Source organism: Aptenodytes patagonicus, unplaced genomic scaffold (assembly GCF_965638725.1).
Source record: "Aptenodytes patagonicus unplaced genomic scaffold, bAptPat1.pri.cur scaffold_260, whole genome shotgun sequence".
Lineage (NCBI taxonomy): Eukaryota > Metazoa > Chordata > Aves > Sphenisciformes > Spheniscidae > Aptenodytes > Aptenodytes patagonicus.
In genome coordinates this window covers 2,501-29,764 of record NW_027472184.1, presented here as the reverse complement: position 1 = coordinate 29,764, position 27,264 = coordinate 2,501, and the positions used below count along the sequence as shown (strand labels likewise).

The 27,264-nt window shown below is 72.2% G+C and overlaps 1 protein-coding gene across 1 annotated transcript in view; it reads left to right on the top strand.

Annotated features, from left to right (window-relative positions):
- The first annotated feature begins 347 nt into the window (after positions 1–347).
- Positions 348–27,264, top strand: part of KMT2D (lysine methyltransferase 2D) — a 27,129-nt gene continuing 212 nt past the window's right edge. The window contains 66 exon segments of the mRNA XM_076363922.1: positions 348–405; positions 2,145–2,227; positions 2,333–2,459; positions 2,549–2,772; positions 2,868–2,974; positions 3,066–3,228; positions 3,349–3,514; positions 3,631–3,745; positions 3,840–4,006; positions 4,155–4,765; positions 4,768–4,972; positions 5,247–5,380; positions 5,483–5,896; positions 5,899–6,003; positions 6,006–6,322; positions 6,437–6,446; positions 6,585–6,688; positions 7,081–7,191; positions 7,322–7,426; positions 7,698–7,879; positions 7,971–8,135; positions 8,262–8,371; positions 8,459–8,506; positions 8,635–8,850; positions 8,935–9,078; positions 9,181–9,297; positions 9,492–9,616; positions 9,740–9,800; positions 9,803–9,838; positions 9,841–9,927; positions 10,218–10,292; positions 10,738–10,842; positions 10,974–11,042; positions 11,045–11,155; positions 11,497–11,581; positions 11,695–11,915; positions 11,918–11,938; positions 12,242–12,315; positions 12,394–12,444; positions 12,596–12,844; positions 12,846–13,092; positions 13,095–14,287; positions 14,566–14,739; positions 14,823–14,971; positions 15,219–15,868; positions 15,871–17,301; positions 17,411–17,534; positions 17,633–17,720; positions 17,923–17,989; positions 18,136–18,368; positions 18,475–21,537; positions 21,620–21,763; positions 21,838–22,002; positions 22,098–22,254; positions 22,338–22,419; positions 22,528–22,703; positions 23,283–23,431; positions 23,535–23,670; positions 23,753–23,892; positions 24,290–25,460; positions 25,627–25,763; positions 25,906–26,036; positions 26,141–26,426; positions 26,529–26,602; positions 26,729–26,837; positions 26,954–27,264. The exon segment at positions 26,954–27,264 is cut by the window's right edge and continues 212 nt beyond it. Coding sequence (XP_076220037.1) covers positions 2,179–2,227; positions 2,333–2,459; positions 2,549–2,772; positions 2,868–2,974; positions 3,066–3,228; positions 3,349–3,514; positions 3,631–3,745; positions 3,840–4,006; positions 4,155–4,765; positions 4,768–4,972; positions 5,247–5,380; positions 5,483–5,896; positions 5,899–6,003; positions 6,006–6,322; positions 6,437–6,446; positions 6,585–6,688; positions 7,081–7,191; positions 7,322–7,426; positions 7,698–7,879; positions 7,971–8,135; positions 8,262–8,371; positions 8,459–8,506; positions 8,635–8,850; positions 8,935–9,078; positions 9,181–9,297; positions 9,492–9,616; positions 9,740–9,800; positions 9,803–9,838; positions 9,841–9,927; positions 10,218–10,292; positions 10,738–10,842; positions 10,974–11,042; positions 11,045–11,155; positions 11,497–11,581; positions 11,695–11,915; positions 11,918–11,938; positions 12,242–12,315; positions 12,394–12,444; positions 12,596–12,844; positions 12,846–13,092; positions 13,095–14,287; positions 14,566–14,739; positions 14,823–14,971; positions 15,219–15,868; positions 15,871–17,301; positions 17,411–17,534; positions 17,633–17,720; positions 17,923–17,989; positions 18,136–18,368; positions 18,475–21,537; positions 21,620–21,763; positions 21,838–22,002; positions 22,098–22,254; positions 22,338–22,419; positions 22,528–22,703; positions 23,283–23,431; positions 23,535–23,670; positions 23,753–23,892; positions 24,290–25,460; positions 25,627–25,763; positions 25,906–26,036; positions 26,141–26,426; positions 26,529–26,602; positions 26,729–26,837; positions 26,954–27,046 — 16,155 coding nt within the window. The 5' untranslated portion in view covers positions 348–405; positions 2,145–2,178 and the 3' untranslated portion in view covers positions 27,047–27,264.

Below are 27,264 nucleotides of genomic sequence, written 5' to 3'. Positions count from 1 at the left end.
GAGGGGAGGGGGGGGGGGGCGGGGGGCGGAGCCACCGCCGTTGCCCGGTGCCGCCCCGCCGTGCCCACGTGCGCACCGCCCGCCCCGGCGCCGGCGGGGTTAAGCGTCGCGGAGGGATCCCTCCCGGCAGCGTGCGCTGCGGCCCGCGCCGTCACACCCCCCGCCGCCGCAGCGCCCGCCGCGCGCCGTCTCCCTCCGCCCGAGCCCCCGCCGCCAAGTAGTGCGGGCGCGGCGCCCCCCGGCCGCGGCCCCCAGGGCGCAGCGCGGCGGCCCCGGCGGGGCGGGCGGGCGGGCGGGGCGGGGCGGGGGCGGGCGGCGGGACCTACTTTCCTCTGGAAATGGCCGCGCCGGGGAGCACTGTCCGCCCCGCGCCCCGAGGCCCGTCGGCGTAGGGCGGCCGCGGGGGTAAGAGCCGGGCGGGGGGCGGGGGACGGCCCTGCCGGGGCTCCCGCGCGTTCGGGCCCGGGCCCCGCGGCCCCGGAAGGGAGAGGCCCCGCGTTCGGCCCCGGGCCGCGCCGCCTCCGCCGGGCCGGGCCGGGCCGCGCCGCCGCCGCCGCCGCCTCCTCCCGGCCAGGCCTCCCCGGCGGCCGGGCCCGGAGCGCGGCCCCCGGCTCCCTTTGTGTCCGCTACCGGTACCGGCGATGCCCGCCGCCCGGGGAGCCGGCGGGGCCCGGGCCACCGCGCTGCCGCCTGAGCGCAGGTACGGCCGGGCCCGGCGCCCCGGGGCCCCGGTGCCGGTGCCCGGGTAGGCCGCGGCGGGCCGGGGCACGGGGCCTGGCTGGCTCGGCCCCCTCGGAGGGCCCGGTTGCACCGGGGAGGGGGGGGGGAGCGTGGCCCGGGGGCACCGGGGAGGGGGGGGGCGTCCCCGCGCGGTCTTTCAGCCTCCCCCCCCCTCGCCGCCCCGGGGGCGCGGGCAGGGCCGGCCGGGCCCCTCCGCCGACCCCCCCCCCCCCCCGTTCCCGGTGCACGCCGGGGCCCTTCCGGGGAGAGCGCAGCCGCCCTGGGGCGGCCCTAATCCCCCCGGGATTACCGGGGAACCGGAGGAGACTTGCTGGGAGGGGCGGCCCCCGCACCCCCGGGCCGGGACCCTGCCGTGCCCGGCCGGGGGCTCCCTCCGACCCCCCCGTGCCGTCTCGGGGGGCAGCCGGGTTTTGGGGTGCTGGGGGCTGTCCCAGCGTGTCCCCCCCCTCCCCGGTCCTCTGTGCTCTGGGGTGGGGGGGCACCCACTGTCCCCCCCGGGCCCAGCCCTGGTCCTCTCCCCCGCGCGTGGCTCGCAGTCGGGTTTGGGGTCTCCTTTGCTGTCCCCCCTCTGCAGCTGCCTGGGGCCCCCCCGGGTTTTTGGGGTGCATGTGAAGTACTGGCGGGAGGGGGCATGGCCCCCCAGCTTTGGTCGTGGTGTTTATGGGTGAAACCCCCCCCCCCCCCTTTGCACCCATCCTGGCCCCCCTCCCCTGGCGCCGCGGGGGCTCGGCTGGGTCGATGCTGGCCCTGGGGAAACTGAGGCACAAGGCAGCGGCTGGGTGCCGAGGGAGGGGACCCCAGGCACCCCGCTTTATCACTGCACCCTGAATCCTACCCGGCCCCCCGTGGCGCAAGGCACCGGGGGGGGGGGTCCCGGCTTCGCCACGGGCACTGAGGGTGCTTCCCCCCCCCCCCATGGAGCCGGTGCTGCCACTGCTGGGAGGGTCCGGGTGCCTCCTCAGGGGTCCTGGTGACCCCCCGGGGTGCCAGTGTGCCACGGAGCTGGGGTCACCCCCCCCCCCCCAGGGTTTAATTGAGGTCACGCGCCCCCGGCCCCTGCGCGGCCTCGCTGGTGGGGAGCGGGCTGCCCCGGGGCGTCCCTGTGCCGTCTCCACCCTGACCTGGGGGGGGACCCGGGGGGCCGGCGGGGGGAGCGGGGAGGAGCCGTCCCTGTCCGGGGTCTCACGGACCCCAGGGGAACCGGGACCCGCCGCGGCCCGCTCGCAGCACGTGTGGGGAAGGGACGCTTCCGCCAGGCTGAGACCCCACAAACTCGCCTCCGGGGGGGAGCAGCCGGAGGGCGCTGCCCTGTCCCTTGGGTGGGGGGGGGGGTGTCACGGAGGGTTGAGGGTGTGGGGAAGGGCCCCTTCATCCGTGTGCTGACGGATCTCGCCCCCTTGCAGCTGCAGGCCTCCCCCAAGGGACGCCGGAGGCAGGATGGACGAACAGAAGCCGCCCAGCGAGGAGAAGGACGCGGACGCGCCAGGTGAGTGTGGGGCAGGGCAGGGTGCTGGGGGCACTGTGCCCCCCCGCTCCGGGGTGCTGGGTGCTCGTCGCCCTCCACGGCGGCTGACGGCGGCTCTCCTGGCAGCCGACGGGGCCGTGGCCTCGGAGGAGACGGGCAGTGCGGAGGGGGACCCTCTGAAACCCCCCGAAGGAGCCTCCGCGGGGCCGGAGCCAGAGAGCGCGGACACGAAGGGACCTCCCCAGACCGGCAGGTGAGGCCAGCGGGGCTCGGGGGGTGGCGTGGAGCTGGTGGAGGGGTCCCGAGCGTCCCTGACGCCCCCTGTCCCCCCCTTTGCCCCAGTACGCCAACCCGCCGCTGCGCCCTCTGCAACTGTGGGGACTGGAGCCCGCACGGGCAGCGGGAGCTGCAGCGCTTCGAGCCGGCGCCCGAATGGCCTGAGCGGCTGGCGGGGCACGAGACCCCCGAGGGTCCTGGCCAGCCCCCGCCAGAGCCGGCAGGCGACGACCTGGCGCAGATCGGCTTCTCCGACCGGGTGACTCCGGTGCAGCTCTTCGAGCCGACGGGTGAGTGCGGTCGCGACCCTGGGTCCCCGTCCCGCCGCCCTGGGTGTCCTGCCCGGCCCGGGGACCCTCCCGTCCCTGACTCCCCCTCCCCACAGGGCACTGCTGGGTCCACCGCTGGTGCGCAGCCTGGTCCGCTGGCGTGGGGCAGGAGGCGGCAGGGCTGGCCGGCGTGGACAGAGCTGTTTTCTCAGGGATCTCACAGGTGAGCGGGTCCCGGGGAGGACGGGGGGCAGCAGGGGCTCGGCCCGGCCCCGGGCAGCCTCTCTGACCCCGCCGGGCTCCTCCGCTTTCAGAAATGTGAACACTGTCGGCGGATGGGGGCCACCATCCCGTGCCGGGCGGCCGGCTGCCCTCGCCTCTACCACTTCCCCTGCGCCGCCGCCAGCGGCTGCTTCCAGTCCATGAAGACCCTCCGGCTCCTCTGTCCCCAGCACGTGGCCGAGGCCGTGCAGATGGGTACGTGCGGGCTGGGTGCTGGGTCCTCTCCCACCCTGGAGGGGGGGTTCCAGGGGGGCAGAGCCCGGCGAGGGGGCGGCCCTGACAGCCCCCCCCTCTCTCCCCCCCCCCCCCATCCAGAGGATGCCCGGTGCTCGGTGTGCGACGGGCCGGGCGACCTGCGGGACCTGGTTTTCTGCACCAGCTGCGGGCAGCACTACCACGGGGCCTGCCTGGACATCACCCTGACGCCCCGCAAGCGCTCGGGCTGGCAGTGCCCCGAGTGCAAAGTGTGCCAAACCTGCAGGTGAGCCCGCTTCCCCGTGGCGGGGGGGACGGGGACGACGGGACGGGACGGGATGACGACGAGGGGCACACAGGAGGGGGACGTGGCCCTCACGCCCTCCCCCTTGCACCCCGCAGGCAGCCCGGCGAGGACTCCATGATGCTGGTCTGCGAGGCTTGCGACAAGGGCTACCACACCTTCTGCATGGAGCCGGCCATCGAGGGCCTCCCCGCCGACTCCTGGAAGTGCAAGGTACGTCCTGCTCTCGCCGTGGGGGCACGGGGATGCCCGGTCCCCCCCCTCCGGCCCACCCCTGATGTGCCTCTGCCTCCCCCGCCCCCCCCAGAACTGCTGGGTCTGCTCAGACTGCGGCCGGCGGCCGGCAGGGCTCGACCCCGGCTGCCAGTGGTATCGGAGCTATTCGGTATGCGAGGGCTGCCAGCAGCGCCGCGCCACGGAAGATGCCCGTGGGACGCCGGCACACGCGCCCCAGCCGGACCCCCCTGCCCAGACGTGAGTGGGGATGGGGGGGGGGACTGGTGGTGGTGGTGGTGGGGGTGTCGGGCTGGGTGCCCCCTTTGCAGGTGGGAGGATGGGTCCCACGGCCCCAGGGAGGGGGTGGCCTGAGCCCCGCTCCCCTCACCCGGTCCTCCCCATCCAGGTTGGCATCCCCTGACCGCAGCGAGCTGACGGACGTGCCCGTCCCCGAGCCGGAGCCCGCGGGGTGCGATGAGAAGCCGCAGCCGGGGGGGGACCCCGAGGAGGCACCCTCGGGCGATGGCGGGTCTCCTCCTGGCGAGTCGACCCCTGTGGAGGTGCCCCCCAGCGAGGTGCCCCCCGATGAACTGCCCCTCGACAAGCCACCTCCTGATGAGTTGCCCCCCGAAGTGCAGCCCCCCGAGGAGCCCCCTCCTCTCGTGCAGCCCCCCGAGGAGCCCCCTCCTCTCGTGCTGCCCCCTGACGAGCCGCCCCCTGATGAGCTGCCCCTCGAGAGACCACCCTTTGATGAGCCGCCCCTTGACAGACCCCTTCTCGAGGAGCTTCCCCCCAGCGAACCGTCCCTTGATGAGCTGCCCCCCAACGAGCTGCCCCTTGACGATCTGCCCCTCGACATACCTCCCCTCGACGAGCTGCCCCCCAATAAACCACCGCTCGACAAGTCTCCCCCCGACGAGCTGCCCCTCGACAAGTCTCCCCCCGACGAGCTGCCCCTCGAAAAGTCTCCCCCCGACGAGCTGCCCCTCGAGAAGTCGCCCCCCGACGAGCTGCCCCTCGAGAAGTCGCCCCTGACGAACCGCCCCCTGACGAGCTGCCCCCCAACGAACCACCCCCAGAAGAGCTGCCCCCCAATGAACCACCCCCAGAAGAACTGCCCCCCGAAGAACCACCCCCTGACGAGCTGCCCGCTGAAGAGCCGCTCCCCAGTGAGCTGACCCCCGAGGAGGACCCCAAGCCACCAGGTAAATGGGGGACCTCTGGGTCTGTCCCCTTTCCCCTCCCATTGTCTCCCATGGGTGCGGGGGTCCCACGCCTGGGTCCTCTCCCAGCACTGCTCTTGTGTGACCCTCGACCTGTTGACCCCGATTTCACGCTTCGATGCCCTGTTTTGGGGGTACGTGGGAGGCTGGGGGGGGGGGGGGGTGTCTCTGGGCCAGGCTGAGGCGATGCTTGTTGCCTCTCAGCCCCAAGGCCGGGTGGCACAGGGGGCGAGGGGACCCCCGTGGCCCCCCTCACCCACGGCCCCATCCTGTAGTCTCCTCCCTGAGGTGGCTGTGGCAGAGGAAGCGCCAGCCCTGGCCCCGGAGGTGCCCCCCGAAGAGGAGATGGAGCTGGAGCCGGAGCCCTTGTTGCCCCCTGAGATGGCACCCCCACCGCCGGCTCCCCCAGGTGGGTCTGGGGACACACCGGGGGTCAGTGGGGGGGGGGGGTGGGGGTGTCTCTGCTGGGGGCTGCAGTGTCACCGTCCCCTCCCTCCTCTCCACCCCCCAGATCTCTGTGCCGTCTCGCCCGCCCACCCCCCAGACCCCTCTCCCGACACCAAGGAGGATGAGGTGCCCGAGCCACCCACCCCAGCCCTGCCCGAGCCCCCCGGCACTGCCATGGACACTGAGCCCCCCGGCTCCCCGCCGCCCCCCCTGGGCTCTCCTGCCTGCACCCCAGCCCCTGCCGAGCCCCCCGAGGATGAGGAGATGGAGACGGCCGGTGGTGAGGGGGAGTCACCAGCCAGTCCCCCCGGAGATGGCCCCCATGCCAGCCCTGCCCCAGAGCTGGGACCCTTCCCGGGCCTGCCTGAGGAGGAGGAAGAGGAGGAGGAAGAGGCGCCGAGGCTGGAGCGGGAGGGCACCAGCGGGAGCTCCCCGCCGCTGAGCGAGGAGGATGTGCTGGAGGAAGGCCGGGCTGGGGGGACCCTGAAGCCAAGGGCTCCCCCTTGCTCCTGGAGCCGGAGGAGCTGGGCCCCGAGACCCCCATGGAGGTGTGCGCCGCCGGGGAGAAGCTGCTGGGGCGCGGAGACGAGGGGGCCCCGAGCCCCCCGCCCTGCGCCCCCGGCCTGACATCCTCAACGAGATCTCCAACCTGAGCCAGGGGGACACGAGCAGCAGCTTCCCCGGCTCGGAGCCGCTGCTGGGCTCCCCGGACCCCGAGGGGGGGGGCTCGCTGTCCCTCGAGCTGGGGCCGGCCTCGGCCGATGCCAGCCTGCAGAAGGAGGATGCCGGGTCGCTGCCGCTGGGTGCCGAGACCGACGACTCGCTGCTCTTCGAGCCGGCTGCCAAGGGGGACGGGGACAAGAGCCGGCGCCGCAGCTCCCCGGGGCGCTCCCGCGTCAAGCAGGTATTGGGGGGGACACGACCCTGCCAGCCCTGATCTCGGGGGGACCCACCACCCTCACCACCCCGCCGGGGCCGTGCCCCCCTCCCTGGGCTGCCCCTGCGGCGAGTAGGCGAGGGCCGAGCGCGTGATGGGGGTGGGATGGGGGCCGTGCCCCTCCGCTGCCCCTGCCCCGGCCGGGATGCGCGGCGGGGGTCCGGCCGGGCCCCCCCCGGCCCCGGGTTGCTGTAACCGCCCTCTCCCCTTGGCCCTAGGGTCGCAGCAGCAGCTTTCCCTGGGCGGAGGCGCCCCCGAGGTGGGTCCCACGGGGGCCGGGGCCGGGGCCGTGCACGCCTGAAGTCGACCACCTCGTCCGTTGACACCCTAGCAGTAAGGCTGGGCTGGGGCAGAGGTGGGGGCCGGGGGGATCCCCAAGCTGTTAGGTGGCAGGGCTTGAGAGCCGAGCGTCTCCCCCATTCCCTTCCCCGCCATCCCGGTCCCTCAGAAAGGTTTGGGAGCCCTTGGGGTGGTGTGGGCGGGCAGGGGTCCCGGGGGGGAGGCGACTGCCTGGGGCTGTGCTGTGGGTCTGGGGGTTTCACCCCACAAGTGAAGCTGCCCCCCAGGGAGGGGCTGGCTTGCAGGCGGGCAGGGGGTCTGCTGCCACCGCATGTTCCCGTGCCTTCTGGTTCGGCACCAGACTCTGGTGCTCCCCCCCCCCCCCCCCCCAAAACTGCACGGAGAGTGGGGGTCCTCGGTGCTGAGCCCCCCCGCTCCATCCCCAGCTCGCCGACGTGGAGAGCTCACCCAGCAAGGAGGAGGACGAGGACGATGATGACACGATGCAGAACACGGTCGTCCTCTTCTCCAACACCGACAAGTTCGTGCTCATGCAGGTAACCGGGGCGCTGCGGGACAGACAGATGGACGGGACAGACTCCCGGTCTCCCCCAGCTCCTGTGTCCGTCCCGTCCCCCCCCCCCCCCCGCCCCCGCCCCGGCTTCTCTCACGGCCTCTCTCCCCCAGGACATGTGCGTGGTGTGTGGCAGCTTCGGGCGCGGGGCCGAGGGGCACCTCCTCGCCTGCTCCCAGTGCTCCCAGTGCTACCACCCCTACTGCGTCAACAGCAAGGTGAGGGGGACCGGGTCCCCTGTCCCTGCGCCGGGCAGGCAGGACCGTGCCGTGCCCCTCGGGGGACCCCCGCGGCCGGGCCGTGTCCCTTGGGGCGTGCGCGCGACGTCATGCCCAGCGCGTCCATGCGGTTGTGCCGTGCTCCGGGGTGTCCCCCGCGGCCGTGCCGAGCCCTGGGGTGTCCCCCACGGCCGCGCCAAGCCCAGGGACCCCCCCCCCCCGCCCCGTGGCCGTGTCCGGGGCTCACGGAGCCACCCTCCCCATCCCCCAGATCACGAAGGTGATGCTGCTGAAGGGCTGGCGCTGCGTGGAGTGCATCGTCTGCGAGGTGTGCGGCAAAGCCTCCGACCCCTCCCGGCTCCTGCTCTGCGACGACTGCGACATCAGCTACCACACCTACTGCCTGGACCCCCCCCTGCAGACCGTGCCCAAGGGCGGCTGGAAGTGCAAGTGGTGCGTGTGGGGGGGTGGGGGCGCGAGGGGAGCCCCCCGGGGCGGGTGGCGGGTGGCGGGGCGCTGGTGCTGACCCCTCGCCCGCCTCCAGGTGCGTGTGCTGCGTGCAGTGCGGGGCGGCTTCCCCCGGCTTCCACTGCGAGTGGCAGAACAACTACACCCACTGCGCGCCCTGCGCCAGCCTGGTCGTCTGCCCCTTCTGCCGCGAGAAGTACGTGGAGGACGACTTGCTCATCCAGTGCCGGCACTGCGATCGGTGAGCACCGCGGCGTGCGGGACCCTCCCCCCCCCCCCCCGGATTGGGTGTGTGTGGGGGGGTGTTTTTGCGCTTGGGTTCCCCGTGGGGCGGCCGGGGCGCGTGATGGGTCCCCGCTGCCCGCAGGTGGCTGCACGCGGCGTGTGACAGCCTCTTCACGGAGGAGGAGGTGGAGCAGGCCGCGGACGAAGGCTTTGACTGCAGCGCCTGCCAGCCCTACGTGGTCAAGCCGGCCGGTGAGCGCCTGGGGCGGGGGGGGGAGCCCACGGGGTTCGGGGGACGTGGGGGGGGCTCACCTCCCCCGTCTGCTTTTCCCTCTGCAGCACCTGCACCTGCCCCGGAGACTGCCTCGGTCAAGGCCAAGGAGCCAGGTACATGCGGTGCCGAAATCGGTGCTGGGGTCGGTGCCGCAGGCTCCCGGCGCTGGCTTTCGTCCCCAACGCTGGCTTTCGTCCCCAACGCTGGCTTTCGTCCCCAACGCTGGCTTTCGTCCCCGCAGAGCCCCAGTATTTCCGCTTCGAGGGCGTGTGGCTGACGGAGACGGGGATGGCGGTGCTGCGCAACCTCTCCCTGTCGCCCCTGCACAAGCGGCGGCAGCGCAAGGGCCGGCTGGGCACCCTGAACGGGGAAGGGGGGCTGGAGGGGGGCGACCCCCTGGGCCCCGACGACAAGAAGGACGGCGACCTGGACGCCGACGAGCTGCTCAAAGCCGAAGGTGCGTTTCCCCGGCGGGCGAGCTGGAGGGGTGCGGTGTGGGGGTGCCGGGGGACCCGCTAACACGTTCCCCCGCCCCCGGCAGTAGGTGTCGAGCACATGGAGTGCGAGATCAAGCTGGAGGCTCCGGCCAGCCCTGACCGCGACATCGGGGCCGATGTGGACTCGGGGAAAGGGCTGGAGGACCCGGAGGAGTGCAAGAAGAGGAAGCGCAAGCCGTACCGGCCCGGTGAGTGCCGCCTGGGGCCACCCCCCCCGGGACTGGACGCTCCCCCCTGCCCCGCTGTGACACCCCCCCCCCCCCCCCACCTCCTCTTCCTCTGCCCGCCAGGCATCGGCGGCTTCATGGTGCGGCAGCGCAAGTCCCACACCCGCCTGAAGAAGGTCTCGGCGGTGCTGGCCGAAGTGGGGCGCGAGGGGCTGAGCGCCGAGGGACACCCGGAGGACGGTAGGGCCCGGTGGCACCCCTTCCCTTCCCTTCCCTTCCCCGTCCCCCTGCCCGCTTGTCCCCTGGGGGTGGAGAGGGACCACCGCGGGGTGCGCCCCGTGGCGCCGTGACAGGGCCGTGCCCGAGCCCTTCCCGTGGCACGGGAACAGCCCAAACTCTTCTGCGGGGAGGTGTTAACGGGGCGGCTGTTGCAGGGGCTCCGGGAGACCTCCCGGCCGAGGGCGGCCTGGATCCGGGCTCAGCAGAGGGGGACGAGAAGAAGAAGCGCCGAGGAAGGAAGAAGAGCAAGTTGGAGGACATGTTCCCCCCCTACCTGCAGGTGGGGTGGATGGGGGGGGGGGGGGGGGGATGGAGGTGGCCCTGGGGTGGACGGAGGTGGGGACGGATGGAGGGGACACCCCGACGGACACCGTGGCGCTGACGGCAGCTCCCCCTTTGGCAGGAGGCGTTTTTTGGGAAGGCGCTGATGGACCTGAGCCGGAAGGCGCTGCTGGCGGCGGGCGGCGTGGGGACGGGGCCGCCCGCCCCTCCCTGGGCCAGGGCGCCCGCGACCCAAGGGGGACCCCAACCTGGCCGGGGCGCTGCAGGGTGCCCCCCCCGACAGGAGGGAGACCCCCGCGCACCCCCGAGGTGAGCGCGGCCGGGATCTGGCCTGGGAGCCCAAACTCCCGCCGCCGTCCCGGGAGGGGACGTGGGGGGTTAGTGGGGGTTTTGGGGGCTGTTGGAGGACTCTGGGGCTGTTGGAGGATGCTGAGGGCTGTTGGGGGTTGCCGTTGACACTGAGGGGTGTAGGAGGATCCCCGGGGCTGTTGCGGGGGGGGGGGGGGGTCCCCGGGGCTGTTGGGGGTCCCCGGGGCTGTTGGGGGTCCCGGCCCCTGCCCCGAGGCGGCCTGGCCCTGCTGAGGCCTGGTGCCCCGCAGGGGACGACAGCACCGACGGTAGCGCCGCCGCTCCTGACGACGATGGCAAGGACGACGCGAAGGCCGAGGACCCGGGTGAGCCCCGGGGACCCCGGCGGCGCCCCCCCCCCCCCCCCCCCCCCGCCGTGCCCGTGGGCCGCGGGGCTGTGCGGGACAGACCGAAAGCAGAGTCCTCCGCGGGGGCCTTCGAGAGGCGGCCTAGAGCGTCTGCCACCATAGAGACGGGGCTGCTCTATGGTTGAGGAGTACGCTCTAGGCAGGGCGGGAAGCGCGGGGGGAACTCTATGGTCTCCCCGAGTGACTCCCCGGCGGTGGTGACCATCGAGTGGCGCCTAGAGCGCCCCCGCGTGGTGCGGCGCTCTGCGCGGCCCTGGGGGACTCCCGTCCCCCTGTAGGGGCTGGGGGCGATGGGGGCTGCCCCAGGTGGGCCCGGGGCTTGGGGGGTCCCGAGCCCTGAGGTGAGGGGGGGGGGGGGGGTTGTCTCGGGGTGCTGAGGGCACCTGCTGATTCCTCCTTGCAGGGGCCGACGAGCCGAAGGATTCCCCGGACCCCGGGGACGCCGAGAAACCGGCCACCCCGGGCGAGGGTGCGCTGAGCTCTGACCTCGACAAGATCCCCACGGAAGGTGAGGCCGCCCCGCGCCCCCCTCATCAGCCGGAGCGAGGGAGGGCCCAGGGCCGGGACCCTCGGGTTTCTCCTCCACCTCCTGTCAGCGCGCTGCCCGCGATGGCTCAGCTCTGCCTTTTCTCCCTGCAGAGCTGCCCAAGATGGAGAGCAAAGACGTCCAGCAGCTCTTCAAGGATGTGCTGGGCTCGGCGGAGCGCGGGAGCAGCCCCTGAACTGTGTGGCCGCAGGGATGGAGGGCGGCGGCGCAGGGCAGGACCCCAGCCGGGCGCAGCGGCCGTTCCTGCAAGGAGACCTCCAGCTGCCAGGGCAGGGTGGGTGGAGGTGGCACAGCCCGAGCCGGGACGCGGTGATCGGGGGCGGGGGGGGTTCCTGGTGTGTGGGGGAGAAGAGCAGGACTCGCTGTCCGCACCGGGGAAGCCAACGTGTTGTGTCCTCGTTGGGGCTGAGCTGTTTGAACAGCAGCGGTGCCAGTGGTACAGGAGAGCCCGGGTCTTCTGGGTCTTCCTTGTTGCTCTGGGGATGAACGGGGAAAGCGTTTTGGGGGCGTATGGGGGGATCTTGTATTGTTTGAGGGCTGCTGGGGCTCCTGGGGCGGGCGCAGGCTTGAGCCTCAGCTCTGCCCTCCCTGCAACCCCTCTCCCTTCCCTTGCAGGCAGCGTTTCCCTGGGCTCGCTCTCCGGAGCCGTCTCCTTGGAGTCGTATTCGGGTGTCTGCCAGTCCCCGTTTCTGGATAACAGGTACGCAGGCGGCCGGGGGAGCTGGGGGCTGGCCTCCTTGGAGCGAGTGAACCCTGGGGTGTTGCGGGACGCCTCACACCCTGCTGGTCCATGACGCTCTCTCCCCCACGCAGGGAGCGGAGCGGCTTCTTCAGCCCAGACCACTGCGAGCCCGAGAGCCCCTGGGCCAGCAGCTCGGCCGCCACCACCCCCTCGACGCCCACGACGCCCACGACGGAGGGCGAGGGCGACGGGCTGTCCTACAACCAGCGCAGCCTGCAGCGCTGGGAGAAGGACGAGGAGCTGGGCGAGCTCTCCACCATCTCGCCCGTCCTCTACGCCAACATGAACTTCCCCACCTCAAGCAGGATTATCCAGGTAGGGCTCTGGGGGGGCTGCGGCCGCCCCGTTCGGGGTGAGGGCAGGGGGGAGCTGGGTGCAGCGTTAACGCGCCTGGTCCCTGTTCGGAGGGCAGATCCCGTCCGCTCCGGCACAGGGCTTGGCTGCGGGACTGAAGCGCTCCTTGCAGCGATGGCGGCGGGGGTCTTGGCGCCAGCTCCTGGGCACGGGGCCGTCCCCACACGCGAAGGGGGTCGTCACCCGCCGAGGGCCCCGGTGGGCTCGTCAGGCACGGGCTAACGTTGCTTTTCTCTTCTTCGTCTGCTCCTACCGGACTCCCAGACTGGTCGAGCCGTTGCAAACAGATCATGAAGCTCTGGAGGAAGGTCCCCGCCACAGATAAAGCCCCCTATTTGGTGAGTGCCGGGGCGTCGCTGGGGTGGGGGGCCTGGGCGCCGGGGGCTGCGAGTCAGCTGGCTTCGTGTTTTTGTTAGCAAAAGGCCAAAGATAACCGGGCAGCTCATCGCATCAACAAGGTGCAGAAGGTACGTGCTGGAGCGGGGAGGTGCCCGGCGGCCCTGGCCCAGCCCTGGGGGACGTGGCGTGCCCACCCCCTGCCCTCTTGGCCCCTTCCCCAGCCCGCTGGCAGGGCGGGCGTGGGTCCCCGCAGCCCTGACGGCCGGGCTCTCTCTGCAGCAGGCCGAGAGCCAGATCAACAAGCAGACCAAAGGGGAGGGACTGCGCAAGCCGGAGAGGCCCTCACTGCACCTGCGGATCCCGGTGCCGCCGGGGGCACAGCCCGTCTACATCGGCAGCCCTCCTGCCGCCGGCGAGGGCTTCTTGAAGCCCCCGGCGGGTGCCGGAGGGGGGCCGGAGTCGCCCAGCGAGCTCTTCCTCAAGCTCCCGCCCCAGTCCCCCGCCCAAGTGCCTTCGCACGATCCCTACGGGCGCGGCGCCTGCCTACGCGCTGGAGCCCCGTTTCCCCTCGCCCCTGGGCCAGAGCCCCACAGCAGGCGCTGCCTTCCAGCCCTTCCCTGGCCAGCCCCGTGCCGTCCCCGGCTCCCAGCCCCCCGACTTCCACCCCACGCCGCCCGGCACCCCCCGGCACCAGCCCGGCACCCCCGACCCTTTCCTGAAGCCCCGGTGCCCCTCCTTGGACAACCTCTCGGTGCCAGGGAGCCCCGGGGCCCGGCCCCTGAGGCCTTGCTCTCTCCCCTGCCTTTTGGGGAGCAGAAGAAGGGCCTGGAGGTAAAGAAGGAGGAAGGGGGGAGCCTGGGGGTCTGCTCGCCCGGTTATGCCTCCGCCATGGGCTACGGGGACTCCCCGGGCGGCCCCCACCTCTCCGCTGCAGAGTTGAAGGCGGCCGACGTCTTCAAAGCCCCCATGACCCCACGGGTCTCTCAGGTAGAGCCGCAGAGCCCGGGGCTGGGGCATCGGCCCCCCGACCCCCACCCCCTGGCCCCCTCGCCCCCCGGCCACCCCGATCTCTACCGCCAGTCGCCCTACCCGGACCCCTACTCGCAGCCCCCCCTGACTCCCCGGCCGCAGCCCCCCGAGGCCTGCTGCGCCCTCCCGCCCCGCTCCCTGCCCTCGGAGCCTTTTCCCGCGTCCCCCGCCAGCCCCCAGTCCCAGTCCAGCTCCCAGTCCCCCCTCACCCCCCGGCCGCTCTCCAACGAAGCCTTCTGCCAGTCCCCTGTCACCCCCCGCTTCCAATCCCCGGACCCCTACTCCCAGCCGCCCTCCCGGCCCCAGTCCCGGGACCCCTTCACCCCCCTGCACAAGCCCCCCCGGCCCCAGATACCGGAGCCGGGGTTCAAGTCGGTGCCGCTCTCGCACAGCTCGGCGGGCAGCGGGGGCTTTGGGGGCACCCCGGCAGGCGAGCCCCACGCCAAGGCGCCGGGAGGGCAGCAACCCCCCTTCGCCCGCTCCCCCGGTGCCAGCGTCTTCCCAGGCAGCCAGCCCCCCATGCGCTTCACCTTCCCCCCAACCGTCTCGGAGCCGCTCAAGGGCTCCCCGTCCCACCAGCCCCACGGGATCAACAGCCATTACGTCCCCAGCAAGCCCCAGAGTTCGGCCTACACCTCGTCCCCCGGCTTCCACCAAGCCGGCAGCCCACTAGGGCCGGGTGCTGCGGCCGCCGAGACCTACAGCCTCTCGCCCCTCCGGCCCCCCTCGGTGCTGCCGCAGCAGCCCCCAGCCACCCCGCAGCAGCAGGACGCCTCCGTCGCCTTCCTGCCCCGAGCCGCGCTGGGGCCGCCGGCCGACAAGAGGGAGGAGGCGACCGCGGGGCTCTCGGCACCCCCGAACCGGGACCTGGCAGAGCTGCCCGGCGGCCAGGACGGGGCCCTCGGCACCATGAGCCAGTCGGAGCTGGAGAAGCAGCGGCAGGTGAGGGCTCACCGGCGGTCGGGCCGCGTCCGTCCGGGATCGAGAGGGGATGCGAGGGAGGAACCGGGACCTCCGCGGTCGGTGGTGGGGTTGAGGAGCCCAGCTCCGCTTGTGGCTCCTTCCCCAGAGGCGTGGAGGGGGCACGGGCACCCGGGGTGGGGGGCGTAGATTGGCCCGGCCAAAGCGGTCTCCGTGCGTGGTTTGTCCCCGGGTCCCTGGGATGAGCCGGTCTCGCTCCCTTGTCCCTGCTCTCGGTCCTAACGCTCGGTTCCTCCCAGCGCCAGCGGCTCCGTGAGCTGCTCATCCGCCAGCAGATCCAACGCAACAGCCTGCGGCAGGAGAAGGAGAGCGCGGCGGCGGCCGCCGCCACCTCACCGGCGGGCTGGGCCCCCGAGGCCAGCAGCCAGGCCTTCGAGCTGAGCCGGGGCATGGCCCCCTACCAGCCGGCACAGGTAGGAGAGCTCGGGGGAACGGCTCTGCTGGGAGGCTGGGGGTGGATGGAGGGGTGACGCTGTGTCCTTCCCTCCTCTTCCAGGACAAGGGTCTTCTCGGGACACTGGCCACCGCGGCCGGCGCCGGGAAGATGCCCGGCTCCGTCATGGTGCAGGCAGCATTCGCGCAGGACGAGCGGCTCTCCCGGCCCCCGCCGGCAGCCACGCCGTCCGCCCTGGACATCAACGGGAGGTGAGTGCCCGGCGGCGGGGTGACGGGCTCGCCGCAGCCTGTTAGTTACAAGCAGGGCTTCACCCTGGGAGGGGTGCATCCCCCCCCCAGCTCTCACTTGCGGGGATCTCCCCGGAGGGACAGGGTGCCTGTGGTTTTGCTGGGTGCCTGGTGTGGTCCGAGGGGGTTGGGACCCCCGGGGTCCTGCGCGTGGTGTGTCGTGGCCGCGGCAGTGCCGATCCGGTCCTGACGCCGCGGTGTCTTGCAGGGCAGCGGTGGGGCCCCCCCAGGCCTTCTACCCCCGCGGGGTCTTCCCGGCGCCATCTCCGCAGCAGCACCTCTGGCAGCAGCAGCAGCAGCAGCAGGCGGCCGCGGCCCTGCGGCTCCCCGTCACCTCCCGCTTCGCCCCGCCGGCCGCCAGCACTCCCGTGGGCAGCCTGGGCACCCGCCTGCCAGCACCCACCGAGACGGTGCCCGCCTCGCCCGCCGCCCTGGGTGCCCCCTTCATCGAACTGCGGCACAACGTGCAGAAGGGACCCGGGGGGGTCGTGGGTTCCCCCTTCGCCCCCCAGGCACCCCGGCCCCGCTTTTTCCTGCCGGGGGAGGAGGGCACCCCCCAGGCCCTCTGCACCCCCGTCGTCCCCATGCAGGCGCTCCCTGCCCCGGCGCTGCAGCCCCAGAAGATGCCGGTGTCGCTGCCGCCAGCCTCCCCGCAGGGAGCCGAGATGAGCAACAGCCATCACCAGCCTCACGCCAAAGTGGCCGCCCCCCCGCCACTGCCGGCCCCCAGCCTGGAGCTGCAGCACGTCCCCCCGCGCCCGCTGTCCTCCGGCTCTGCCCTCCGCCCCGAGGGACCCAAGGACGGCCCCGCACCGGACCCCACGCCGGCTCCGGCCCCGGGGAAGAGCCATCTGAGCCTGGAGGGGGACGTCTGCCCTGCGAGGTGCCGGTGGAGCCCGATTTGGACGATGACTTCGGCTCCCACAAGGACCTGGAAGACGACGACGATTTGGCCAACCTGAGCCTGGATCCGGATGTGGCTAAAGGGGATGACGACTTGGACAACCTGGACAGCCTGGAGACGGCAGACCCCCACCTCGACGACCTGCTGAACGGTGACGAGTTTGACCTGCTGGCCTACACCGACCCCGAGCTGGACACCGGCGACAAGAAGGACATCTTCAACGAGCACCTTCGCCTGGTCGAGTCAGCCAACGAGAAAGCCGAGCGCGAAGCCCAGCTCAAGACAGAGCCGCCAGCGCCCAGCTTGAAGCTCCCCGACCCCGGGGACGGCAAAGACGCGGCCCCATCCGTGGAGGACCGGGAGGTGCCCAAGGAAGGGCTGGTGCCTGGGGTGGGCTTGGGACCCGCTCCCTGCCCGACTGGTGCCGCACTGGCGCCCGACCCGGCTTTTAAGGTGCAGGGCACGGAGGTGAAGGCGGGCTCGCTGCCCGCTGATGTCAAGCCCAAGCTGGAGGATGGCTGCCTGAAGACCTCTCCCTGCCAGTTCACCGCTGGCGGCCCCGAGCGGGTCCCCGTCAAGTCGGAGGCCCTGCAGGGCACGGATAAGATCTCTGCCTCGCTGGGGCTGAGCCTCAAATCCGGCCAGACCCTCCTGAGCCCCGGGGCCGGCCCGGCTCGCCTCGGCCTGACTCACTTCCCTAACAGCAGCCATGCCGGCGTTCCTGTGCCGGAGAAGGACCCCTACGCCAGCCCTGGCCGCGGGCTGGCCCCTGCCCAGCTGGGCAGCCAGAGCAACCCCTTGCTGGAGAAGTTTGAGCTGGACGGTGGAGCCCTGGGCCTGGGCAGCGCCCGGCACTCACCGGCCGATGACCTGGACAAGATGGAGAGCTCGCTGGTGGCCAGCGAGCTGCCCCTGCTCATCGAGGACCTGCTGGAGCATGAGAAGAAGGAGCTGCAGAAGAAGCAGCAGATGTCAGCCCACCTGCCCCGGAGCACCCCCCACCTCCCGGCCCCGGGGCATCCTATGCTGCACACGGCGGCGGCCGGGCAGCCCCCCGAGGGGCAGCCTCCCCGCCTGGGTGCCCCGCAGCCCCCCCTCCAGCTGGGGCTAGTGGCCAGGCCACCGCTCATGCCGCCGCAGCCACCCCGGCTCGGCACGCCCCAGCAGGGCCCGGCGCTGGCCCCCCACATGGGCATGGCCCCCGGGCAGCCCCACGTGCTGGCGGCCCCCCACGGCGTGCAGGTGGCCCTGGCGCAGCCGCAGCAGAGCCAGCAGCAGGTGCTGGTGCAGAAGTCGATGGCCGGGGTGCAGCCGCCCGCCCTGGGCCTGAAGCCCCCCCAGCTCGTCATGCAGCAGCAGTTGGCCAACAGCTTCTTCCCGGACACAGGTAGGGCCTGCGGGCGGTTGGTTTTGGGGGGGGGGGGGGTGCGGGGCCCTTTTGGCTGGGGGAGCGTAGGACTGAACACCCTGCGGCACCCTCCGCCGACTCTTGGCAGACCTGGACAAGTTTGCGGCCGAGGACATCATGGACCCCATTGCCAAGGCCAAGATGGTGGCGCTGAAGGGGATCAAGAAGGTGATGGCTCAGGGCAGCATCGGGGTGGCCCCAGGCATGAACAGGTAAGGGTTCAACGGTGGGCAGCAGGGCACGGCCTGGGACGGGCAGGGTGCCTCGGCCCCGGCTCATCCCTCGTCTCTGCGTGTGTCCCCCCCCAAAGGCAACAGGTTTCCCTGCTCGCCCAGCGGCTCTCGGGGGGCCCGGCCGTCTCCGAGATGCAGAATCACTTGCTGTCGGGGAGCGGGCAGGTGAGTGGGGTGTCCGGGGTGGGGATGGGGGTCCCCTTGGGGCTGCCTGGTTTGGTGCTCGGGTCCCTGCCGGGCAGGAGCTGCTCAGGCCGGTGGGTTCACAGTCCCCCGGCGAGGTGGGGGCTGTGGAGAAGGGGACGGGGGGGGCACTGGGGAGGGGGCATGGCGCGGTGCACGTCCCCAACACTCCCCTCTCCGCCAGGAGCGGAGCGGCACTGACCCGACCCAGGCTCGCCCCAACCCACCCACCTTCGCGCAGGGCGTCATCAGTGAGTACCGAGGCATCGGGCGGGGGCCGGGGCAGCGCTGGCCAGGTCTCATCCTGCCCACGCAGGCTGGGCTGAGCAGGGCTGTGGCCAGGCTCACTCCAGAGCCAGGGTCCCTGCTGATCCGAGCCCTCTCCCCGCTCCCGCAGACGAGGCCGACCAGCGGCAGTACGAGGAGTGGCTCTTCCACACGCAGCAGCTCCTGCAGATGCAGCTGAAGGTGCTGGAGGAGCAGATCGGGGCGCACCGCAAGTCGCGCAAGGCCCTCTGTGCCAAGCAGCGCACTGCCAAGAAAGCTGGGCGGGAGTTCCCCGAGGCCGACGCCGAGAAGCTGAAGCTGGTGACGGAGCAGCAGAGCAAGATCCAGAAGCAGCTGGACCAGGTAGGGCTCTGTGGGCGGGCGGGCGCCCTGTCCCCGGTGCGAACGTGCCGTCCCCGGCGCTAATGTCCCACCGTCCCTGGCGCTAACGTCCCACCGTCCCTGGCAGGTGCGGAAGCAGCAGAAGGAGCACACCAACCTCATGGCCGAGTACCGCAACAAGCAGCAGCAGCAGCACCAGCACCAGGCCTCGGCCGTCATGGCCCTGAGCCCCTCGCAGAGCCCCCGCCTCATGTCCAAGCTCCCCGGGCAGCTGCTCTCAGCGCACGGCGTCCAGCAGCCGACGGGGGCCGTGGTGGGCGCGCAAGGCCTTGGCCAGCAGCCGGGGCAGCCCGGGGGGCTGCGCCTGCCCCAGGGCGGCGTGTCTATGGCCGTGCAGCAGGGCCTGTCCTTCATGGGTCAGCAAGCTGTGGGGAACGCCCCGGTGCCCGGCACCTCCAACGCCTTCTTCGCCGGGAACCCCGCGCTCCGCGGGCTGGCCGCCGACAGCCGCATGATGCAGGAGAGGCAGCTCCAGAGGATGCAGCTGGCCCAGAAACTGCAGCAGCAGAACATGCTGGGACAAGTGTCACTGCAGCAGCAGCCGGGTGTGATGGGACAGGCGTCCATGCAGCAACAGGGCGTGATGGCGCAGGCGTCGATGCAGCAGCCGGGTGTCATGGCACAGGCGTCGATGCAGCAGCCGGGTGTGATGGGACAGGCGTCGATGCAGCAGCCGGGTGTCATGGCACAGACGTCGATGCAGCAACAGGGCGTCATGGGTCAGGCGTCCATGCAGCAGCCGGGTGTGATGGGACAGGCATCGATGCAGCAACAGGGCGTCATGGGTCAGGCGTCCATGCAGCAACCGGGTGTCATGGGACAGACCTCGATGCAGCTGCAGGGCATCATGGCACAGACACCGATGCAGCAGCCAGGTGCCATGGCACAGGCGTCGATGCAGCAGCCGGGCGCTATGGCACAGACGTCGATGCAGCAGCCGGGCGTGATGGGACAAACGTCCATGCAGCAGCCGGGCGTGATGGGACAAACGTCCATGCAACAACCAGGCGTCATGGGACAAGCCTCGATGCAGCAGCCCGGTGCGATGGGCCAAGGCTCGATGCAGCCGGCAGCCATGGTGGGGCAGCCCAGCCTGTTGGGGCAGCAGCAGCCGCCGGCGCCGGCCCCGCAGCCGGGCGCGGTGGGGCAGCCCATGGTGCCGAAGCAGCCGGGGTTGATGGGGAGCCAGCAGAGCCTGCTGGTGCAGCAGCTCTCGCCCCAGCAGCAGCCGGGCTTGTTGGGCCACGCGCAGACGCCGGGGCTGCAGCACCAGGCGGTGCTGGGCCACCCCCCGCCCCAGCGCCAGGTCCTCCTGGCCCCTCACCAGCAGCGGGTGCTGGGCTCGCCCCAGCTGGCGCCGCAGACTCCGGGGATGCTGGGCCACCGTCTCGTGCTGTCCCAGCAGCTGGGGCAGTCGCGGGCGCTGCTGGCCCCGCAGCAGCAGCAGCAGCAGAACTCGACGGCCGCCCAGCCGGGCCTCCTGGGGCTGGGCCAGGGGCAGCCCCCGATCCAGCACTTTCCGCAGCACGGGGCGGTGGGCCAGGCCCCCTCTGTGCTGCACCTGAGTCAGGGAATGCAGCCGGCCCCAGCGGTCCTGGCTGCCAAGGACCAGCCTGGAGGGGTGGACGGCAGCGCCCTGCCTGCTGAGGGCAGCGAGAGCGGGGGGCAGCTGCACGGGGGCTCCCAGGAGCAGCAGGGAGCCCTCAACCCCACGGGGCTGGGTGGCCCGGAGCCCCCGCCCCCTAAGCACCAGGCTGAGCTGGGGCAGGGCCAGCAGCTCCTCTTGGCCTCCCCGCAGCCGGGTGTCATGGGCACGCAGCCGGCGCTGCGGGCAGCCCCCGTGCAGCCGGGCACGCTGCTCGCCCCGCCACTGCAGAGCCCCGGGGCCGCCCGCCCCGAGCTGTCCCAGCAGCATGGGGATGCTGCTGGGGTGGCGGAGCCACCGCTGGGCTGCGGGACGGGCCAGGCGCAGGGCATGGGGCTGCCGCAGGCACCGCGGCCCCCGGAGCAGCCGGGCAAGGGGCCGTCGGGCTCGCTGCAGGGCCAACCGCAGCCCCCGCGGCTCCAGAGCCCCGGGCAGCACAAAGCGGGGCCGGCAGTGCCATCGCCGGGCACGGCCACGCTAACCCCGGGCCTCCTGGGGCAGGTGCCGGGGCCGGTGATGGGCCAGATCCGGGCCCAGCTCCAGGGTGTCCTGGCCAAGAACCCGCAGCTGCGGCATCTGACGCCCCAGCAGCAGCAGCAGCTCCAGGCCCTCCTGGTGCAGCGACACCAGCAGAGCCTGCTGCAGCAGAGCCAGGCGCTCCGGCCCCCCGGACCCTTCCCCGGGCAGGCCCCGGACCACGGCTCCCCGGCCCCCGCGGCCCGCCAGCCCCCTCGCCCGCTAGGGCCCCTCTTCCAGCCGCGGCCGGGCGCCCCGGCGGAGGTGCAGACCAGCTTTGCCGCCGAGCAGGGGCGGGCGCTGCCAGGGCAGCCCCCCCAGCAGCCCCTGGCCGACCTGGTGCAGGCAGCCCTGGCTGCCCGCGGCCCTCAGCCTGGCCTTGTCCGGCTCCCCACGCCACCGGCCCCCTCGCCCCTGGGCTGCGCGTCCCAGCACCTGGCCAGCCCCGAGCAGAGCCCCCAAGAGCCAAAGAAGACGTCGCTGGGGGTCCCGGCCTCAGCCCCCAGCCCCGCAGCGCCAGCGGAGCAGGGGCTGACGCCCACACCGAGCGGCACCCTCCCCGACCTGGCACACGGCCCCTGGGACCCCGAGGCACCCGGTGCGGACCCAGCCGACCCCGGCGAGACCCACATCAACGGGGCTGTGCCGGAGGGGACCCCCACGGCAGGCGAGCTCCCCCAGGTGTTGGTGAAGCAGGAGCCGAAGGACGAGGCGGCGGCGGCGCAGTGTGAGCTGGATGGAGATGAGGCGGTGAAGCCGGAGGCCAACGGGGACCCCGGGGCCGGACAAGCCAACAGCCTGCTGGTACCGGGCGGCCGCTCCGAGGCTGGTCACCTCCTGCTGCAGAAGCTGCTGCGGGCCAAAAACGTGCAGCTCTCGGCGCAGAGCCCGGGCGAGCTCAATGGGCACACGGAGAGCCGGGGCGCCGGGACGGAGCTGCGGCCGCAGCCGGTGCTGCTGGGCCGGGAGGTGAGCGGGGCGCCGCGGGGCGGGAGGCGATGGCTGCGGGACTGCGCTCAGGCATGGCTCCCGCTCCCCTCTCCCTCCCCAGGACCCCTCCATCGCCAGGAAGCCGGCGGCCACCAAGCCCAAGCGGGTGCAGAAGGGCAATGAGCGGGTCCCGGCCTCCCGCAAGAAGCTGCGGAAGGACGAGGGGCTGCGCCCCGGCGAGGCCCTCATGAAGCAGCTGAAACAGGTACGGCTGCGGGCCGAGGGCATGGCGGGGGGCTGCCTTCTGCCCCCGTCCCCTCCTCACCGTTCTGCCCCCAGGAGCTGTCGCTGCTGCCGCTGACGGAGCCGACCATCACGGCCAACTTCAGCCTCTTCGCGCCCTTCGGCAGCAGCCCCATCAACGGGAAGAGCCAGCTGCGGGGTGCCTTCGGCAGCGCCGTGCTCGACAGCGTGCCCGATTATTACTCCCAGCTGCTCACCAAGGTGAGGCGGGGTTGTGCCCTTGCTGCCCCCCCCCCCCCCCCCAATCCAGGGGTCCCGGGCCGCCCCGCTGTGCTCACCCCGCTGCCTCCCCCCAGAACAACCTCAGCAACCCTCCCACGCCGCCCTCCTCGCTGCCCCCCACGCCGCCCCCCTCCGTGCAGCAGAAGATGGTGAACGGCGTCACGGCCCCCGAGGAGCTGGGCGAGCAGCCCAAGGACACCGACCCGGCCCGCGAGCCCCACGGCCAGAAAGGTGAGTGTGGCTGGCACAAGGGTGGCACGGAGTCCCTGCCGCCACCTGTCACCCCCCGTGACGCCCGTCCCTTCCCCATGCAGACACACCGGCTGTGGAGGTGAAGAGCCTGGACCTGTTGGCAGCTCTGCCCACCCCTCCCCACAACCAGACCGAGGACGTCAGGTGAGCCGCCGGCCGCGGTGACCCCCCCCCCCCCCCCCCCCAACGCCACGGGTGACACCAGCCCCTCCACGGGTGACGCCAGCCCCCGTGACGCCTCCTTCCCTGCAGGATGGAGAGTGACGATGAGAGCGACTCCCCTGACAGCATCGTCCCCGCCTCGTCCCCTGAGAGTGTGCTGGGCGAGGAGCTGCTCCGCTTCCCCCTGCTCAGCGAGGCCAAGCCAGAGCTGGAGGAGCGCGTGCTGTCCCCCATCATCCCCATCATCCCCCGGGCCAGTATCCCAGGTGGGCTGGGCCGCGCTGGGGGGACGTATGGACCAGGCAGGGGCAAGGCAGGGCAGGAGGGGTCTGCGGTACATGTGGACCAGGCAGGAGGGGGTCGGCGGGGCGTACAGACCGGGTGGGAGGAGGTCCGTGGGACGTACGGACCAGGCAGGGGTAACATAGGGCAGGGAGGGGGTCTGCAGGGCACATAAATCAGGTAGGAAGGGGTCTGTGCGGTATATGGACGGGGCGGGAGGGGGTCCCTGAACGTGTGGGCTGGCAGGGGAAGGGTCCTTGGGGAACGTGAGCAGAGGGGAAAGGGGTCTGTGGGGTGTACTGCACCTGCGCAGCAGAGCCTTGAGCGTGGCCCTGTGTGTCGGGGCTGGCCTGTTCCTGAGGGTCCCCCGGCTGCTCCCCGAGGGTTTCCCGTTGGTGCGGGGTGCTCTGTCCCTGTCACCGCACCCCAGCCTCTGTCCCGCATGAGGTGATGGATCCCCAGCAGTGTTTCTGTAGGGGTCCGGGGCGGCTGGGTGGGCTCACGGGTGGCTGTCGGTGGGGCTGGGTCTGTGCGGCTCTGACCCCCCCCTCTCCCCATGCCAGTGTTCCCCGACACGAAGCCCTACGAGGCCCCGGAGCCCTTCGGGGCCCCCCCCGGGAAGGTGGGGGCGGCAGGCCCGGGCGCCCCATGGGAGAAGGGCAAGAGCAGCGAGGTCTCCGTCATGCTGACGGTGTCTGCCGCGGCTGCCAAGGTGAGTGAGGGGACGGAGGGAGGCGAGACCCTTGGGGTCCCAGCGGTGACCCCGCATGGTGATATCCGGGGCCCCGGACCCATCACGTCCTCCTCTCGCCCAGAACCTCAACGGGGTGATGGTGGCCATGGCGGAGCTGCTGAGCGTGAAGATCCCCAGCTCCTACGAGGTGCTGTTCCCGGATGGCCCCGTGCGAGCGGCCGTGGTCGAGGCCAAGAAGGTGGAGACAGACATGGCTGGTGAGCGTCTGCCTCGTCCCCGCGGGCTCGCCTGTGTCCCTGGGCCGGGCGCCCCATGATGGGCCGTCTCTCTCTCTTGCAGGGGTGCTCGGTGGCAAGGAGAAGGCGGCGCTGGCCGGGAAGGTGCCGGACAGCAGCTCCGAGTGGCTGAAGCAGTTCGACGCAGTGCTGCCGGGGTACAGCCTCAAGGGCGAGCTGGACCTCCTGACGCTGCTCAGACAGGTCAGCGGGGTGCGGGCGTCACCCCAGGGCTGTGACCCCCGGGAGAGGGGTATTGGGGTACCTGTAAGGCTGTGGCTATGTGAGGGTGCAGGAGGGGACCCTTTGGGACCAAGTGTGATCACGTGGAGAGGTGCGTGGGGGTCCCTGTAGGTCCACCCGTGATTGCGGGGTGGTGCAGGGGGTTTCCTGAGGGGCCAGGTCCCCCCCGTGGAGAGGTGCTGAGTCTCCCAGGACTGCGTGGAAGGGGTCGGGGAGGTCCCTGCACGGCTGGGACCACGGTGGGGGTGCTGTGGGGTCCCTGCAGGGCCAAGGACCCCTCACCGTGATGCGCAGGGAGGTTGGGGGTCCCCATCCCCTGGGACGCTCTGACCTGTGCCCCCCCCTCCCTGTGCCGCAGGAGAGCCCTGCGCCCGAGAAGACCCTGCACCACTGCTACGTCAACAACGTCTCCAACCTGGACGTGCGGCAGCTCTCCGTCATGCCCCAGGAGCCCTCGCCCCCGCTGTCCCCCTCTGTCCCCTCCCCGTCCAGCCCCGCTGAGGCTGCCAGGGTCCCCGACCCCGAGGCGGCTCACGAGGCAGCCCCGGCCCCCCTGTCGCCCCTGCCGCTGGCCCCCTCGCCAGCCCCCCAGGAGGAAGGGGCTGCGGCCCCCCACTCGCCGCCCCGCTTCAAGCCGCGCTCGCGGCCGCCGGAGGATGGGGACGAAGCGCGGCCCCGGCTAAAGAAGTGGAAGGGGGTGCGGTGGAAACGGCTGCGCTTCCTCGTCACCATCCAGAAAGGGGGGGCCAAGCGGGACGGCGACAAGGAGATCGCGGAGTTCATCGACAAGCTGGGCACCACCCTGCGCCCCGAAAAGGTGCCGCGGGACCTGCGCAAGTGCTGCTTCTGCCACGAGGAGGGCGACGGGGCTACGGACGGGCCGGCCCGCCTGCTCAACCTCGACCTCGACCTCTGGGTCCACCTCAACTGCGCCCTGTGGTCCACGGAGGTCTACGAGACGCAGGGAGGGGCCCTGATCAACGTGGAGGTGGCCCTGCACCGCGGGCTGCTCACCAAGTGCTCCCTGTGCCAGAAAACCGGCGCCACCAACAGCTGCAACCGCATCCGCTGCCCCAGCGTCTACCACTTCGCCTGCGCCATCCGCGCCAAGTGCATGTTCTTCAAGGACAAGACCATGCTGTGCCCCTTGCACAAGCTGAAGGGCCCCTGCGAGCAGGAGCTGAGCAGCTTCACCGTCTTCCGACGTGTCTACATCGAACGGGACGAGGTGAAGCAGATCGCCAGCATCATCCAGCGCGGCGAGCGGCTCCACATGTTCCGCGTGGGCGGGCTGGTCTTCCACGCCATCGGGCAGCTCCTGCCGCACCAGATGGCCGACTTCCACAGCGTCACGGCCCTCTACCCCGTGGGCTACGAGGCCACACGCATCTACTGGAGCCTGCGGACCAACAACCGCCGCTGCTGCTACCGCTGCACCATCTGCGAGAACAACGGCCGCCCCGAGTTCGTCGTGCAAGTCATTGAGCAGGGCCTGGAGGATCTGGTCTTCTCCGACTCCTCGCCGCAGGGTAAGGGAGCTGCAGGCGCCGGCCTGCTGCCTTCCTCCGCCTCCCCCCTGCCCCCCGGTCCCACGGATGGGGTGACGGGAGGTCCCGGGGCGGCTCGAGCTGGGGGTCCCTGCTGGCGGGCAGCCTGCAGCGGGTCCCCGTCTCCAACCCCCTCTTCCCTCGGCAGCCGTCTGGAACCGGATCATCGAGCCGGTGGCGATGATGAGGAAGGAAGCCGACATGCTGCGACTCTTCCCCGAGTACCTGAAGGGCGAGGAGCTCTTCGGCCTCACGGTGCACGCGGTGCTGCGCATCGCCGAGTCGGTAGGTCCTGGGCGGGGGGGGTTGGGGGGGTGTCTCCTCTCCGCACCGGGGGTCAGCCCTGTTGGGAAAGGGGCCGGTGGCCGTGCTGGCGGGGCCGGGGGCGGCTGCTCGTCCCACAGCCCCTCCGCTCCCTCCTCGGCAGCTGCCCGGCGTCGAGAGCTGCCAGAACTACCTGTTCCGCTACGGGCGCCATCCGCTGATGGAGCTGCCGCTGATGATCAACCCCACCGGCTGCGCCCGCTCCGAGCCCAAGATCCTCACCCACTACAAGCGGTGAGCGGGGCTGGGATCCAGCGGGAGAGCCGGGATCCCTGGGGATCCCTCGAGCTCTGACTCCCTCTCGTTCCCCCCTCCCCCCCCCCCCCCCCCCATGGCAGGCCCCACACCCTGAACAGCACAAGCATGTCCAAAGCCTACCAGAGCACGTTCACGGGCGAGACCAACACGCCCTACAGCAAACAGTTCGTGCACTCCAAGTCCTCCCAGTACCGGCGCCTGAAGACGGAGTGGAAGAACAACGTCTACCTGGCGCGGTCCCGCATCCAGGGCCTGGGGCTCTACGCGGCCAAGGACATCGAGAAGCACACCATGGTCATCGAGTACATCGGCACCATCATCCGCAACGAGGTGGCCAACCGGCGGGAGAAGATCTACGAGGAGCAGGTGGGGCTCCGGCGGGACGCTGGGGGGGGGGGGGGGGGGGGGGGGGGCTCCGGTGGGATGTGGGGGCTCGGGTGCAGCCGCTGACGCCCTCTCCCTCCCCAGAACCGTGGCATCTACATGTTCCGCATCAACAACGAGCACGTCATTGACGCCACGCTGACGGGGGGCCCGGCCAGGTGAGCGCAGGGGGGGCTTCGGGGTGCTGGGACACCCCCCCCCCCACGAGGTAGCGGCGACTGTCCACCTGTCCTGCCCCCCGGGTCGGCGCTGACCCCCACACCTCTCTGCTCCCCCCCCCTCAGGTACATCAACCACTCGTGTGCCCCGAACTGCGTGGCCGAAGTCGTGACCTTCGACAAGGAGGACAAGATCATCATCATCTCCAGCCGGCGCATCCCCAAGGGGGAGGAGGTCAGGCCGGGGGCGGGGGGCGGCGGGGAGGGGGGGGGGGGGGGGCGGCCGGGGGTGGCAGGGCCGGGCTCCGTGCCCCCGTGCCATGCCGTGGGTGACTCCCCGCTCCCCTCCAGCTCACCTACGACTACCAGTTCGACTTCGAGGACGATCAGCACAAGATCCCCTGCCACTGTGGAGCCTGGAACTGCCGAAAGTGGATGAACTAGCTGGGAGAAAGGGGCTGGGGGGGCCGCGGCCCCCCGCCTCGGGAGACCTCGCCAAGACCAGCCGGGGCCGCGGGAGGTGCCAGGGCCGGCCGGGCAGGCGGCGGCCGGGGCACGGAGGCTCCGGCGGGGAGGGCGGCCGCCGCGGAGCCGCCGGCCCTGCCCGAGCGGGACGGACGGACGGACGAACTGGCAACTCAGGGTTTTCTTTGCTTCGTCCT